Consider the following 16,499-nt stretch of genomic DNA (forward strand, 5'->3'; position numbering starts at 1 on the left):
TCCTACTTGAAAAGATTAGAGAAGCCTGTAATTGTCAACATGGGTAAACCTCAACCATGAGAGAAAGAATGTGAAAAAAAAAAACAGAAAATCACATTATTTGATTTTTAAAGAATTTATTTCCAAATTAGAGTGGAAAATAAGTATTTGGTCACCTACAAACAAGCAAGATTTCTGGATGTCATAGAGGTTTAACTGCTTCTAACGAGGTCTAACGAGGCTCCACTCGTTACCTGTATTAATGGCACCTGTTTTAACTAATTATCGGTATAAAAGACACCTGTCCACAACCTCGGTCAGTCACACGCCAAACTCCACTATGGCCAAGGCCAAAGAGCTGTCGAAGGACACCAGAGACAAAATTGTAGACCTGCACCAGGCTGGGAAGACTGAATCTGCAATAGGTAAAACGCTTGGTGTAAAGAAATCAAATGTGGGAGCAATTATTAGAAAATGGAAGACATACAAGACCACTGATAATCTCTCTCGATCTGGGGCTCCATGCAAGATCTCACCCTGTGGCGTCAAAATGATAACAAGAACGGTGAGCAAAAATCCCAGAACCACACTGGGGGACCTAGTGAATGACCTACAGAGAGTTGGGACCACAGTAACAAAGGCTACTATCAGTAACACAATGCACCGCCAGGGACTCAAATCCTGCACTGCCAGACGTGTCCCCCTGCTGAAGAAAGTACACGTCCAGGCCTGTCTACGGTTCACTAGAGAGCATTTGGATGATCCAGAAGAGGATTGGGAGAATGTGTTATGGTCAGATGAAACCAAAATAGAACTTTTTGGTAGAAACACAGGTTCTCGTGTTTGGAGGAAAAAGAATACTGAATTGCAACCGAAGAACACCATACCCCCTGTGAAGCATGGGGGTGGAAACATCATGCTTTGGGGCTGTTTTTCTGCAAAGGGACCAGGACGACTGATCTGTGTAAAGGAAAGAATGAATGGGGCCATGTATCGAGAGATTTTGAGTGAAAATCTCCTTCCATCAGTAAGTGCATTGAAGATAAGACGTAGCTGGGTCCTTCAGCATGACAATGATCCCAAACACACAGCCAGGGCAACAAAGGAGTGGCTGCGTAAGAAGCATTTCAAGGTCCTGGAGTGGCCTAGCCAGTCTCCAGATCTCAATCCCATAGAAAATCTGTAGAGGGAGTTGAAAAAGTCCGTGTTGCCCAACGACAGCCCCAAAACATCACTGCTCTAGAGGAGATCTGCATGGAGGAATGGGCTAAAATACCAGCAATACCAGTGTTTGAAAAGCTTGTGAAGAGTTACAGAAAATGTTTGGCCTCCGTTATTGCCCACAAAGGTTACATAACAATATTGAGATAAGTATTTGGTCAATACCAAAAGTTCATCTTCCACCATGATTTGCAAATAAATTCTATAAAAATCAAACAATGATATTTTCTGGTTTATTTTTCCACATTCTGTCTCTCATGGTTGAGGTTTACCCATGTTGACAATTCCAGGCCTCTCTAATATTTTCAAGTGAGAGAACTTGCACAATTAGTGGTTGACTAAATACTTATTTGCCCCACTGTACACATTTAGTCTTACAAAAAGGCAGTCTTGAAATACAGTATACACAAATCAAAAATAAACAATTTAGTGCAATGGCAAAGAGCTGGGACAGGTTTGCTCACATAGACCAGTGGTCAGCAACCCGCGGCTCTAGAGCCACATGTGGCTCTTTAGTGCTGCCCTAGTGGCTCCTTGGAGCTTTTCCCAAAATATTTAAAAATGGGAGAAGATGGGGAGGGAAATATATATTTTTTGTATCCAAATCATATTAACACTATTAGTCCCACAGAATTCTGGAGCATGAGGATTTACCTTGGTTTCTGTAGGAGGACAAACATAACATAAACATTCTTCTAATTCATTAATTTGTAATGAAGTTAAACTTGAGGCGGCATCGTACAACAGAATAGTCAAGTAGTGCGTCATTCTCTATAGGGTGCACTGCAGGGAAAATAAACATTTACCGTATTTTCTGCACTATAAGGCGCATCGGAGTATAAGGCACATCTTTAATGAAAGGCCCATTTTAAAACATATATATATATATATATATATATAGAGAGAGAGAGAGAGAGAGAGAGAGAGAGAGAGAGAGAGAGAGAGAGAGAGAGAGAGAGAGAGCATTTCATTTTAAGGTGCAGTAGTTGTAGTAGTAATACTAGTGGTTGAGGTTGTGTTACGCATCCACTAGATGGAGCGGTGTTAAAGGGAGTGTCATGCCACAATTAACCAATATTGATCCATATATAAGGCGCATTAGATTATCAGGCGCACATTCGGCTTTGGAGTAAAAATTGAATGCTTTTAGGTGCACTTTATAGTGCGGAAAATGCGGCAATCATGAAGGCTTATAATGTATTTGTAGCCAACTTAGTCATTTTGATAGTAGGCTAATACATAGACTTCATAATGTAATCAAGACGTAATGATGATGTCTATGGCTAATATAGATACATACATGTGCGTCCTTCATTATTAAGCTTATATAAGACTTATATTTTTTTGCGGCTCCAGACATACTTGTGGGTTGTTGTTTTTTTTTTTTTTTTGGTCCAATATTTCTCTTTCAACCTATTGGTTTAGTGACCCCTGACATGGACGATGTTTTTTTTTTTTTTATTAACACATTTATACAATTTCATCATTGCGCTTTCAACCCCGCAGCCCCGTCTACGCCAAATAAGTTAGACGTTTATTTCCGTCAATGAGAGTGAATGCATTAAAATACTGTCTGTATACTTTACGTACTTCCATTTTTCGTAGTTTTAGAATGGCGGGGGTGGGGGGAAGATATAAAGCACCTGCGGGAATCCCTGAGAAATGTTTAAAAACAAAATGAAACTTATCTTTTGACTTTACAAAGCACAAAGCAGCTTCAACCAATTAGAAGGCGGCATTTTTCTGCTTTCGCAAAGCGTTACACAATGACAACCACTACTCACTAGAGGGCAGTGTTTCATTACAGCCAGATCAAAGTTTACTGTTAGAACATCCTGTTCTTTACGCAAAATAAATTATTCCTTTGTCTTTTAAACATTGAAACATGTTATGAAATTACGCACTCCCAATATATGTTTGAAGTCACGAGGCCACCTCGTAACTTCACCTCGCAAGCTTCCTAGAGTCTACGAGTAAACCGCTCAATAAATATTCGTCTTCTTCCTCAACTCAAAGATTAGATATGTAGCTTTTTTAACGAGCTAATCTCGGCGTGTCGGCGCACACCGCAGACGGCCGGTCAGCCAGCCAAACAAGTCTACTTCCTGAGTGGAGGGAAGGGGCTTGGTCCCGTGCCTCCTGACGCCGCCGCACAGCGCAGCCAAATTAGCATCGATGAGGCTCTCGCGAACATGGCGGATTTCCTGCCGTCGCGCTCCGTGCTCAAAGTTTGCCTTCCCGTGTGTCTGCTCAACAGCGGTGAGGTGGAGCAGGTCCGCCGCTCCAAGGAGATCGACCGACGGCTCTCCCGAGAGAAAACCTACGTGAAGCGGCTGGTGAAGATCCTGCTGCTGGGCGCGGGCGAGAGCGGCAAATCGACGTTCCTCAAACAAATGCGGATCATTCACGGCCAGGACTTCGACCAGAGAGCCCGCGAGGACTTCCGAGCCACTATTTACAGCAACGTTATCAAGGGTAAAGTCGAACAAATAACACGACAAATGCACTTTTTTTCAAGTATGGCGAGGCCCACGTTTGTGGTTTAAAAGCTGGGAAAAGTTTGCGAGAGACGCACATAAACAGTCCTCGACACACCCTACGCGAGAGCCCCCTTCTGCTTGTTTAAACCTGTTTTTAGCGTACATTATACGCTTATATCGTCGCTTGCTTTTAAATGAACTTTTCCAAAGTGAACTAATAGTTTTATTGGGAATTGTTGCTCAAAAAAGAGCTGAAATGGATGGAACTAAGACAGTAAGGTGTTGCTGTATGGTCACTTGTCCTAATGGAAAGTAAGACTAAGGTCAACCTGCCATGCAATAAAATTGACACTCATGTAATAAAGCATAGTCGAACTAGGCGTTTACTAAAATATTAGAGTGAGTTAATTTATGAACTACAAGTTTCTATTTGTGTGACCTTGGAAACAGCAAATAGGTATAACCTCAGTAGCTAGGCATGTGCCGGTATGATATTCTGACGGTATGATAACCTTAAGCCAAAATATCACGGTTTTACAGTATCACGGTATTGCAATTACAGCTCTAAAATGTGTTACTTTGAAATATCTGGGTTTGAAAAAAAAAATCCATGGAACAGGATTTTTACTTTTCAAAACATGAGCAAATTGGAACATAAGTATAACGTTCAGTTAAAATAAATGTAAAAAAAAAAAAAAAAAAAAAGTAACAAATTAAAATAAATACAGCCTTTAGGTGAGCATAAACCCACAACCACAGCTCAACATTATTACCATCAGAATAAAAATAATTATTTTCCATAAAAAGCACGTGTGTATGACTAATATCATGTTTACATTATACACACTTTCTCAACAGACTATTGCCATAGAGAAAAAAAATCACGTTTTACCAGCGCTAGACCCACTGGTGTTAACTCTCGTAGCTGGTGGGAAACGTTCATGACAGTGTTTACTAACTTTTAATTTTGTATAAATCTTAACTCAGGGGTTTTCAACCCAGTCCTCAAGGCACACTGTGGGTCCTGGTTTTTGTTCCAGCCGATCCAGCAGAGACAGTTGAACCAATGAGGCTTCTGCTAAAACAAGCCACACCTGACTGCAATCAACTGATTGCACTTGTAAAACACCAGATTGGGGAAAAAGTGTTGTCATCTTGTTTGGTAAGAATGAAATCCTGCACCCACAGTGTGCCTTAGTGGAATAGGTTGGGAACCCCTGTCTTAACTCATATTGGAGGCATTGCCTCCTCGGCAGACACCCTCCGCAAACATGTTTTCCATGTCGGTTTGCCACCCTCCTCTAAGCTGCGGCCCCTGTAACTTTTCGGTAACCGAAATATTCCCATAACTGCGATTTGTTTTTTTTTTTGACGTAGGAAAAAGTTCAGGAGTTTCACCTCCTCCAGCCATCGTCTAGCACAGCTGAGTCACTGAGACTGAGCAACAAACGGTGGGGGAGGGTTGAGCCTTACAGTTGCAAGCGAGGGATTTCTCCATGCATTGTCAGGACATAAAAATTTGCTAATCACTTAGGGACGGTATGACGGAAATTTTTTGCGGTTTTGAAACCTTGACGTTTTCATACCACGGTATACCTTGAATCCGGTAATCGGCACATGCCTACTCAGCACATCACCTAAATGTCAATGGTAAAAGAGTATTTAACTCACTGACTACCATTGATGGCGATAGACGTCAAATCCATTTGAACTGGGAAGGCTGGCAGTGAATGATGTTCCAGTGCCATTGATGGCAGTAAACGTCCAATCCATTTGAAGTGGGAGGGTTGGCAGCGATCATTCGCTCCCAGTTCAAATGGATTTGACGTCTGTCGGCGTCAATGGCAGCCATTAAGTTTGTCATTTCTTAGGGTCACCACAATTCATCGAATATTGGACCGCAACATCTGCTTTTGCTTTGGAAAACAATGATATATGAGTTGTTGTATAGTTACATAATATTCATTGTCTAATTCTTCTCCACACATTTATTGGTTCAAATGGAAATTTCCAGCTAAAATGTGAAGCCCAGAGTAATATGACATTATACGTTGACTAATCACAAAAATAATGTTTTTTGGAATCTATACATTTCATTAACCTGCCAATCCTTGCCCCTCGCCAGGCATTCGAGTATTGGTGGACGCCCGCGAAAAGCTGCACATCCCATGGGGCGACCCGAGCAACCAGCAGCGGGGCGACAAGCTGATGGCGTTCGACACGCGCTCGGCCAAGATGGTGCGCGGGCAGCTGGAGACGCCCGTTTTCTTGCAGTACCTGCCCGCTATCAAAGCCCTGTGGGCCGACAGCGGCATCCAGAACGCTTACGATCGCCGTCGAGAATTCCAACTGGTGGGTGGAAAACTCATAATCAAACCTTCCGTTTCCTCACAGCTGACTGTTGAGTGGACAGTCATGTGACTCAGTCAACTTCCTGTTTACACCTTCCTCCTTGATGTAAGAGCTGACATTTAGCCCAGATGGTCAGTGGACATTCTCTCCAATAAGCACAGAGAGATTCAGTCCGCCTTTTGCATCGTTTGACACTTCCTCTTGTGGCTTTCACATGAAAATCAACTATTTTTGATTGGTTTGTGCAGGTTGCAAAAGACGCTTGCAGCAGGTTCTCAATGGTGTTTTGTTAGCGGCGGGGGAGAGACACAAGTGTGATCGGAGCTGGAATGTTGATCTGTCGTTAAACTGCTTTATGCTTACAAACCGGGGGCCTCGGCTCGCCCACTTAGTGTTACTCAGAGCGTACTCTGGTGACTGACGCTGAAATTCAAATATTGCTTGCTAGGACTGGAAACAATTATTTTGATAGGTGACTAATCACGATTATTCTTGCAGTTAGTTGAGTAATGGGCTCATATATGAATCACAGCGGACTCTGGGCTTTACATTTTAGGGGGAAATGTGCATTAAAACTAATGTTGCATGATCGATACCGATACGATGTGTGTTTTCAGCTAACACTGTACCGATACTATGTTTTAAAAAAAAAAAAACAAAAAAATACAGGGTGATTAAAAAAGAATGACCCTATTTCATGAGTAGATTTATGAATCAGAATGAGGGAGTGGGTGTTTTAATGATCGGATTTCCCAGTTTTCTGTAATAGTCACAAAACGCTTTTATAAGTTTTATTTTTTGCCATTTTACCTTCATAAAATATTTAATCATGAAATGGAGTCATTCTTTTTTAATAACACTGCATATATTTTTTCTTTTATTGCTCAATTTCTGCATACTTAAATGTCAAGTAATACTATAATGGCTTGGTCACATACTGCTTAAATCATTGGCTGCCGTTGACGGTGATAGACGTGAATTTATTGGAAGTGGGAGGCAGGCAGCGACGTTCATTCCAACTTCAAATGGATTGGAGGTCTACTAGAGGCATGCGAAATTTCCGATTCTTAGATTTTTTGCAATTCGGCCGTGGAAGATTTGAGAACGAGTCACTAACATTCAAATTCCGATTATTTAATTATACCAGGTAAAGCGGAACTAAAACACAGCCAGCGCGGTCTACGGGACGCAATGAGGAACGGACCGAGAGTAAATATCATGTTCAACTCATGCCGCTAGATAAACAATAATACCTGACTGTGGCCGACAGCCGCTACAAAAAATGGCCAATTGCTAGTTGCTTTAAACATACGGCCAAATAATGCTACGGTAGATAGCACATATATATAGAACTAGATGTGAAATGACAGACTTGCCAGCGTTAGTAAACAGTCACCACCTTAAAGCAGTAGACTTCTCTGGAAGGCTCTGTTGTAGCGAACCGAATTAACTTTTTTTCTAAAGTACTCCTAAATCGGCAAAATCTTGACTTGAATCTATCTTTAAATGATGGAACAACTTTAAAACTTTCACATGTCGAAAGTAGACAGAAGGAAAAGTATGGAATAATGGGAGCAATTTTAAGGGGGGGGGCATCAATAATCGATTTATAATCAAATCGTAGCCTCTGAATCGTAATTGAATCGGGTGGTGCCCCAAGATTCCCAGCTCTAACGTCTACTAGTGATAAACTCATTTAAGTTCACAACAGAAAGAGGATTGGACGTCATCTAATTGGATATCAATTATCAGCATCTTGGGAGAGCGACAAGTCCTCCTGTTTATACGGCTGTGTGCACAGCCGGCGGCCATCTTGGTGGGGGCAACCAGCAGTTGGAAACTAGGTCTGGAAGAGTACCTACTGTGTAGCATCAGCACATTATTTCTTAGTACTGCTCGATTCTGATAACATCATTTTAGTTCTATATTTGCACCAATACAGATACTAGTATTTGTATCGGTGCAACACTAATTGAATCAAAAACTGCACTGAAATTTGGGCTATGAACATTATGTAAATATGTAGCTATCATTGTTTTTAAAACTGAAGGCAGATATTTGCAAATTTTGATTAACTACTTCATTAAGGAATACAGAAATCAAAGAATGAATAAATGAAATAATAATTGGTTTTTTTCCCCCCAAATAAAAATGTAAAATGACTTGAAAGAATATTTATTTATTTATTTATTTTTAAACTCTTGACTGTAATTGCTGGCGATACACATCCAATGCATTTTAACTGGAAGTCAATGAATAAATAAAATATGATAAAAAACCACAATAGGAGTATATTAACCTCCCAATTAAACTCCCATGTGTTCAGACCATAAGGACACTCGGATACTTATTCTCTGTTTCTAAGCAGCTGAACAGGACAGGTTTAAAAAAATAGAATGGATGTATATTGCCGTCAATGGCAGTGAAACATCATCATTCAATGCCAGCTTCCCATTTTCAAATGTAATTAATGTCAACAACTGGCAATGGCTGTGAAAAAGTTAATTTAATGTGGGGGATTGTAAAAAAAAATATAGATATATATATATATGGGAACAGTTACTATTAAGAGGCTCAAAAAACAAATTTTAGGTCAACAAAGTCTAAATGTATAATCAACTATCAAAATCGATAAGTTGTTGATCAGTCAATTACTAAAGAAGTTGGTTATAATTTCGTGAATGTTGCAATTAGGCATGTGCTGGTAGATTTTGACGGTATGATAACCTTAAGCAAAAATGGCGTGGTTTCATGGTATGGGATGTATGGGTTAATTTTTTTTCCATTGAACAGGATTTTTATTTTTCACAACATATTTGCAAATTGGAACATCAACGTGAATATAATGTTAAGATAAATAAAATTAGAGACTTGCTCATTTTCTACATATTTCTCTCATAGTCCAAGTTATGATGCAGAAACGTAAATGTTATCCTTTTCTGGGTTAATATACAACTACTACTATTAATATTAAGTAGTTGAATTTTAATTGATAGTGAGAGCAAGAGACTGCGCGTGTGTATGACTCTTATCATTACTTGTACATAATACACACCCACCCTCTCTCAACACAGAAAGTCACCAGAACTAAAAAAACGCCACAGGCTGTATTATGAAAATGTTATTTTGAACAGATGTTTACAATGGCGGAAGACTTTACAAAAGCACGCTAATAGAGCAAAAACTAGTTAGCCGTATTGGCATGCTAACTAGCCACGTTAACAAGCTTATGTTATGGTATTTGTTTTACCATCGCTAGTCACTTGAAATACGCTGGAGTGAACTCTCGTCGCTGGTGGGAAAGGTCTATGACAGCGTTTACTTACCTTAAATTTTGTGTAAAGTGACGGATGATGGTCACATAAACGTGAAATCATGTTGGAGGTGTTGCCTGCACGTCAACTGTCCTTCCTCCTTTAAGTCGCAGCCGTCAGTTTCTTTTATGTATTCGAAATACTCCCATACTAGAATAGACTTTTTTTGAGGGGGTTTTCAAAAAGCTCAGGTGTAGTTTTGACAGCGACAGCAGTGTGGAGCTCGGAGGGGTTTAGTTAGTTGGTGGAGTTGATTTCAACAAATTCTGTTTAGTTGGCAAGTTATTTGTTAGTTTCAGGGCTCCGGAGTGGCTAAACTAGCGCGAGTCAATGACACCATTATAGCATGCCAATAAAAAAATGATACAGATCTACGACCAGATCCAACATAGTCAAATAAATTCAAAACACAGATCATTGTTTCAAAACACCCATGCTGCCGAAACAGTAGCCACGTTTACATGCTGACTTTTATTCATACCGATTCAAATCATTCCGAATGGAAATTTCAGATCAGCTGTTTACATGTCACGTCATCTATTCCGATCCAGCGTTTACATGTGACTGCCTTTATTCTGAAAGGACGTTTGACAACTGCCGTCTGACATGCGCAGATTAATCAAAACAAAGAGTCACGTTGCAAAACATGGAGATCGATCGTCGGAGTGCTGCTGTTTTAACTTTAACCCACTTGTTGTGTTTTTGGGGTCGTATCCGCTTCTGCTGTTTTGCTCTTTTGCCTTGTAGTAGCCGGTTTTCCACCGGTTTCTAATCTGGTCAACACTCCGGTCTATTCCGGCTTCGTGTAACCTCTCGTGAACTTTTTTAAATAGTTCACTGTTCCTCGTTTTACGCCCGTCTAAGCGAGCAATTATATTCAATTCTTTTAAAGTTTGAATTAAATACAATCTTTCCGCCGGACTCCAATTAGGTGCGCTGTGCTTGGAAGCCATGTTGCAAGTGACGTTACTTACGTCACAAAGTGACGTCACCACGTCAGTACGGAGCATGTGCAGAAAGAACGCAACCAGACACCATTCCGGTTCCCTGTTTACATGATATAATTTTACTTCTAATCGGTTTGGGAAAAGGAATATTCCACCCCTGTGAATCGGAATGAAATTCCATTCGGTTTGGGCCTGTTCATTCCGAATGAGGTGTTTATATGGAACACATTTTTTCGGTTTGAACAAATATTCCGATTGTAATGGGAATATTTGGCTCCATGTAAACGTGGCAACTGTCACACCAAACTGCCGTAATTCATTTCATTCCGCAGGACTATTTTTTTTTTTGAGATGCGTAATACGACCCAAATAACGAGGAGTGCTTTGGTCTTTTGTTCTCACGCTGCATTCGAGGAAGGTGGGAAGTCGGACTTATCCCGCTCGGAGGATACCAGTTGCGATCTTAAAGCATTCCAAGCAAATGTAAACAGCAAAGATGGCTGATCGCCACAGGTTTTTTAATTTTTTTTTAAATTTTGGCCTTCAAAAGACATTTTGACCTCCAGCAAACCTGACTTCTCATAAGTGATCAAATAGTGGAGGCGTACTAATATTTTTCCACATCAGAGGTTGAAAACTCTTGACTTCCCACCTTTCTCAAATGCAGCATCAGTCTGGTGAGTTAACTGACGGCTGGCAACATGGAAAAATATGGAAACAGAAGAAATGGGCAAAGGAAAGTTTCCACAAATTCCCTTTGAAGAACGAGGAAAAATATAAACTGGTCACTTGCTGCTGGCTACGACATTAAAAAATCAGCGGTGAAAATAAACCTGATGGGATATCACTCCACCATGCTCCTCTGCAGAGCTTCTGGATTACAAATGTTGCCGTTCATACTGCAATTATTGACATGCAATGGTAAGTTTTAATAACTTCATCCCTGAAAACACAGCCAACACTATTTATTGCATGGGTCATCGATGATTTTCATGTGTGCTTATGTTATTTTTTTATTGGCATGCTATAATGGTGCCATTGACTCGCGCTAGCTTAGCCACTCCGGAGCCCTGAAACTAACGAATAACTTGCAAACTAAACTGAATGTGTTGAAATCAAACTCCACCAACTAACTAAACCCCTTCCAACTCGAAGATTAAGCCTAATGTCAAAAATCCTGAACTTCCGCCTTAAAGTTAACGATGATTGACAGGTTTTTAGCTTTGATCTGACGAGCTGTTCTCAGCAGCGTGAGTGAATTTAAGTGAACTCATATGAATTATATGAAAGTTATGGAGAGTGATGCTAAGGTGATACAATGAATCATGTGGGTGCACCTACACTTTGTGCTCGTGCATCCTAGGCGCACCAGGGCAACCAATGCAAAAAGTAAGTGTGGAGCCTTGGGAATATATATCGCAATGTTAATTTTTTCCAATATCGTTCAGGCTTAATCTATATTTTTTCTTTTTACGTGCTAAAAAGTAACAAAATAATCCAGAAATAAAATGGCAATGCCAAAGATATAAAATATTCGGTTAATACTCCACAACACTCCTGGAAAAAGTCAAAGTACTGTAAAAAGTACAGTATTGTAACATGTTTGTAACTTTTGTTCAAATAACCGCCTCACCACCATCCTAAAAACTTTTTTTTTTCGGTATCGGATCAGGACTCAGATTCTCAAAATCCGGTGACTAGAAATATGACTCTGGTGCAAAAATATCCGATCGGCACATCCCTAGTAATTATCAAATTAATGGACAACTGGTTTTAAAATCAAGTCAACCGTTTGAACTCGGAAGGCGATAAACGTCCAATTTACTTGAACTTGGATTGCCAGCAGTGATTAGTCATTCAACGTTGTGAATCTGTGTGCGTGAGTGATAAGAGATACACTGTACATCATCACACTGTTAGTTTTGGTTTCTCAGCAGAAGGGGAAAATCTGCGTTAGTGCTTGTCCTACTTCTCCTTTTCTATTCCCTCTCTCACACAGTCTCAGCAATTCGTCCACGATTTTGAAATATACCCTCACTGTGTTAGCTTAGCCGTTCAGCTCCGATACAGGTTATTCAGGTCGGGTCAGTTTTTTTTAAATGTTTGCCAAATGCTGTGTTTGCATTCATTTGTCAAATAATGAAATTTACTCAAAATACATGCAGATGTCTTTATAGTGAGTATTGGTAGATAACAAAGCTCTAGAGAGACACCAGGAAAGATGATAAGGAAATTCACTACACACGTACACGCTGATAAAGGAATGCATGTTGGTCGTGGCGGCCTCATGTCCGGGCTTGCGCTAATTGCCCTTTTAGCATGAAGCTTCGAGAAAAACCTGCACATGCTGGTGTCTCCGTTTATTCCTGTGTTTTTGAGACCCGTGGAACCGCATCAGCTAATGTGACTTGACCGCAACGTGCTTGTTTGTGTATGTGTGTTTCTTGCAGGGCGAGTCTGTCAAGTATTTCTTGGATAATCTGGATAAGCTTGGCGAGCTGGTGAGTTTTTTTTTTTTTTTCTCGTTTGTTTTTGGGAGATTCATACTTGTGCACTGCCCTATCTCACTTGTCTACACAATGACGTCGCCCTGGGAAGATCCTATTAAATAACTTCTTCAGCATCAGGACAGCCAAAGCATTCCATACACACTCAATAGTGCAAATTTAAACAAGCGATCAGAGGTTGGTAGTAACGGATTACGTTTACTGTTAAAATTTACTTGAATAACTTTTTTAGAAAACTACCTCGAAGGCTGTTTAGGTAGTTTATGATTTTACTAAGCTATATGTTTTACTTAATTTGTGAAGAAACGCTACTCTTACTCCGCTACTTTGGCTGACACTAGTCGTTACAAACAATTTTTCCTCTTTAGTCTACATTTTAGATTTTACTTTTTTTGGGCCAGAGATGGCAACAGTGGCTCTGCCAGTTTCACTAATGAAATGTCCCAACAATAATCACATGACTCAATTATACCAATCAGACTCAAGCTTTCCGTGCTATGGTCACACCCACCTGTTCAATCGCGTGGCTCCACATTAGAACCTAATTCGTTACATTATTACTGGAATTATTATTATTATTCTGATTTTTATTTATAATTTATTTGTTTTGCTATGCTATGCTATGACATATTGCTATGCGTATTTGCCATTTGTAATGTACTAGCAGTATTTATTAAGGATTTAGTGTAGGTTTTCGGCCTGTGGAACGAATTAATGGAATTGTAATGTGTTCTTATGGGAAAATCTGCTCGACATACGACCATTTCGACTTACAAACATGGTCCTGGAACGAATTAACTTCGTATGTAGAGGTACCACTTTATTTGACATAGAGCGCTGCCGTCAACATGACTCGAAAGCGTGGATTTTGACCTTGCTCTCAGTTTTTGTTTGGCACCTATTGACCATGGAAAACCAGATATATGATCCTTTTAGTTTTATAATAGGAAGTATGTTTCTCCACTAGAGAGCACTCATGCTCTTTGGACGAATGATGCTTCATTTCTGTATTTTTTTCCTCTTTTCGTATATCTTTAGCTTAATGTGATTATGTAGTAGGTTATAGTACAGTATAAAAATAACGGTTTATATAGATCAAGTTGTGCTGAGACAAATACCACTGGGTTAAAAAAAAAAAAAAAAAAGCAGTTACTCACACTGTTACTTGAGTATTCTTTTCACCAAATACTTTTTTACTTGGATGACTTTTAACTTGAGTATTATTATTTTGAAGTAACATTACTCTTACTTGAGTTAATATTTTGGCTACTCTACCCACCTAAGTAAGCGAATAAGATCTTATTTGAGGTAACTTTTCTGTTATACATTCATTCATAATCACATTTGAATTAGATTTTTCACCACATTTTGTTTTAAAATAATGTAATTAAGCATTAAAGATGAGTCTTTTATCATTTTCTCAGTTCAATTGGTTATTTTAATTCTTAACAGATCATAAAATGTGCTATTTTACGAGTTTAAGTATATGAATTTGTATTTGGACACCAGTGATTAAACAGCATCTATACAAATGTAAAATGTTCTTTCAGACTTGTTGGTTTGATTCATGTAGCTAAATGCTGCTTAATTTTCGAAATGTAGTTTTTTAGCTCTGAAATTCTATGCAATTAGTTATTTTACATTTATTTAAAATTTAAATTATGTATTTATACTGGACATTGCTGTTAGCTATTAAGTGTGAACTTTATCTTGGCTAGAATCTGTAGTTGAACTCCTAAAAATTATATTTTACAGATTAAAAATAAGGGAAATACATTTTTAAGTTAGACAAATATTTTAAAAATTATTTTTGATAGTATGTAAACTAGATTTCCACAATGCCGTCACGAAATGAACTAAATGTTGACATTTTTCCACAATACCAAATTTTTTTCATTGTCTGCTCCCACCAGAATTACCTTCCGAGTCAGCAGGACATCCTGCTGGCACGAAAGCCCACCAAAGGAATCCACGAGTACGACTTCGAGCTGAAGAACGTCCCCTTCAAGATGGTGGACGTGGGCGGCCAGCGGTCTGAACGGCGGCGCTGGTTCGAGTGCTTCGACTCGGTCACCTCCATCCTCTTCCTCGTCTCCTCCTCTGAGTACGATCAGGTGAGGAGACATAAAAAAAAAAAAAAAAAATGTTGATTAATTCTATTTTTCCAAGCGACGGCTTGCACGAAAAACTTGAATCCGTCCCGCAGGTTCTGATGGAAGACCGTCAGACCAACCGACTGTGCGAGTCGCTCAACATCTTCGAAACCATCGTCAACAACCGCGTTTTCGCCAACGTGTCCATCATCCTCTTTCTCAACAAGACAGACCTGCTAGAGGAGAAGGTGAAAAGCGTACCTCTCAAGGACTACTTCCCCGAATACAACGGGCCCGAGCACAGCCTGCCCGACGTACAGGCCTTCATGGTAGAGTGCTTTCGGGCCAAGCGGCGCGACGCCACCCAGAAACCGCTCTACCACCACTTCACCACCGCCATCAACACGGAGAACATCCGACTGGTGTTCCGGGACGTCAAGGACACGATTCTCCACGACAACCTCAAGCAGCTCATGCTCCAATGACCACCGTGCGCAAACCTTCAACGGGGCCTCAAGAAGAAAAATCTTGTAGAACTTTGCCGCTTTTACGTTGGTCATGGTTTGGTAGTTTGCGACGCTGACCAGATATCGATCGTCAGACTACGTGCTGTTATGGAACGTTTCACGCGGGGGGTCGAGTGGTTTCATCCGTGTCCGTTTTGTTGTCCAAGCACTGAATGCACGCAAATTCAAGTCGGTTGTTGCACTGCCCCCAGCACCACCTGTGCTGCTTTGTGAATAAATAAAAGCAGACACACCCTTAAATCCTGTGTTTCCCCAAATCATCCCAGTTGACGTTCATCCAGTCACAAGTTAAATGTGTCTGGGACAAACTGAATGAACCTGCGTTGCCTTAACAGAGACTTGATTTCTGTTTAAAAATACTGTTTTTTTTTGTTTTGTTTTTTTGTGCCTGCACTGGCCATTGTGCCACAGGGAATGATCCAATTTCACATTTTTTTCCTGTTAGGGCTGTGACTAGTAAACATTTTTAGAATCGAATATTCTGTTAAATAATGAGATGATTAAAGAATAATAATTTCATCGATCAGGAAAAAAATGGTATTGATCACATTTTAATTGCGATACATTTAATACGTTTTTTAAGCGAAATTGGATTATTTCCGGAAAGGGTGCATTATATGCAATTTTCCATTACTAGTTAGCTTGGTTGTGCTTTGTCGGATAACCGACACAGGCCGATAGTTATCTCAGGGTTGATGCAAACTGCCGCCAAGAATTTCCATTAAAGCGCCAAGTTATTTCATTTTTCTTTGCCAAATGCCTTTGAACATACTAGTTGCTTCCCCTTTTGAAAATCAAAATGACGCTAAGCTTTTGGTTGTAAATACGCAGATGTTTCCAATGTAAATAATGTCTAGGTTTATCTACTTATATGTAAATGGTTGTAGAAACTTTTTGTTTTTGTTCTAAATCACTACTTTTTCCAGTTCTTTTTCTGACGTTGGTTTTGAAATTATTCCGTGTCTCATGCCACTCCAACGTTATCAATAAATCATTTTTCTAAAGAAAATATAATCATTTGCACGTTTGTTTCTCATTTTAAATTTGCAGACGAGTCATAACATTTCCTACTAGAAACT

The 16,499-nt window shown here is 39.8% G+C and overlaps 1 protein-coding gene across 1 annotated transcript; it reads left to right on the plus strand.

Annotated features, from left to right (window-relative positions):
• The first annotated feature begins 3,115 nt into the window (after positions 1–3,115).
• On the plus strand, positions 3,116–16,434 carry LOC130909235 (guanine nucleotide-binding protein subunit alpha-13-like). Its single transcript, XM_057825461.1, has 5 exons — positions 3,116–3,675; positions 5,806–6,032; positions 12,744–12,794; positions 14,714–14,914; positions 15,007–16,434. The coding sequence occupies exons 1-5, from the start codon at positions 3,393–3,395 to the stop codon at positions 15,376–15,378; spliced, it is 1,134 nt and encodes a 377-aa protein (XP_057681444.1). The 5' UTR covers positions 3,116–3,392; the 3' UTR covers positions 15,379–16,434.
• The last annotated feature ends 65 nt before the right edge of the window (positions 16,435–16,499 follow it).

This window comes from Corythoichthys intestinalis, chromosome 21, assembly GCF_030265065.1.
Source record: "Corythoichthys intestinalis isolate RoL2023-P3 chromosome 21, ASM3026506v1, whole genome shotgun sequence".
In the NCBI taxonomy this organism is placed as follows: domain Eukaryota; kingdom Metazoa; phylum Chordata; class Actinopteri; order Syngnathiformes; family Syngnathidae; genus Corythoichthys; species Corythoichthys intestinalis.

Excerpts from the sequence above, each read along its gene's own strand:
- LOC130909235 (XM_057825461.1), top strand. The coding sequence starts at position 3,393 with ATGGCGGATTTCCTGCCGTCGCGCTCCGTGCTCAAAGTTTGCCTTCCC. Across the intron at positions 3,676-5,805 it reads TTACAGCAACGTTATCAAGG|GCATTCGAGTATTGGTGGAC; the intron begins GTAAAGTCGAAC and ends GCCCCTCGCCAG. Across the intron at positions 12,795-14,713 it reads TGGATAAGCTTGGCGAGCTG|AATTACCTTCCGAGTCAGCA; the intron begins GTGAGTTTTTTT and ends TGCTCCCACCAG.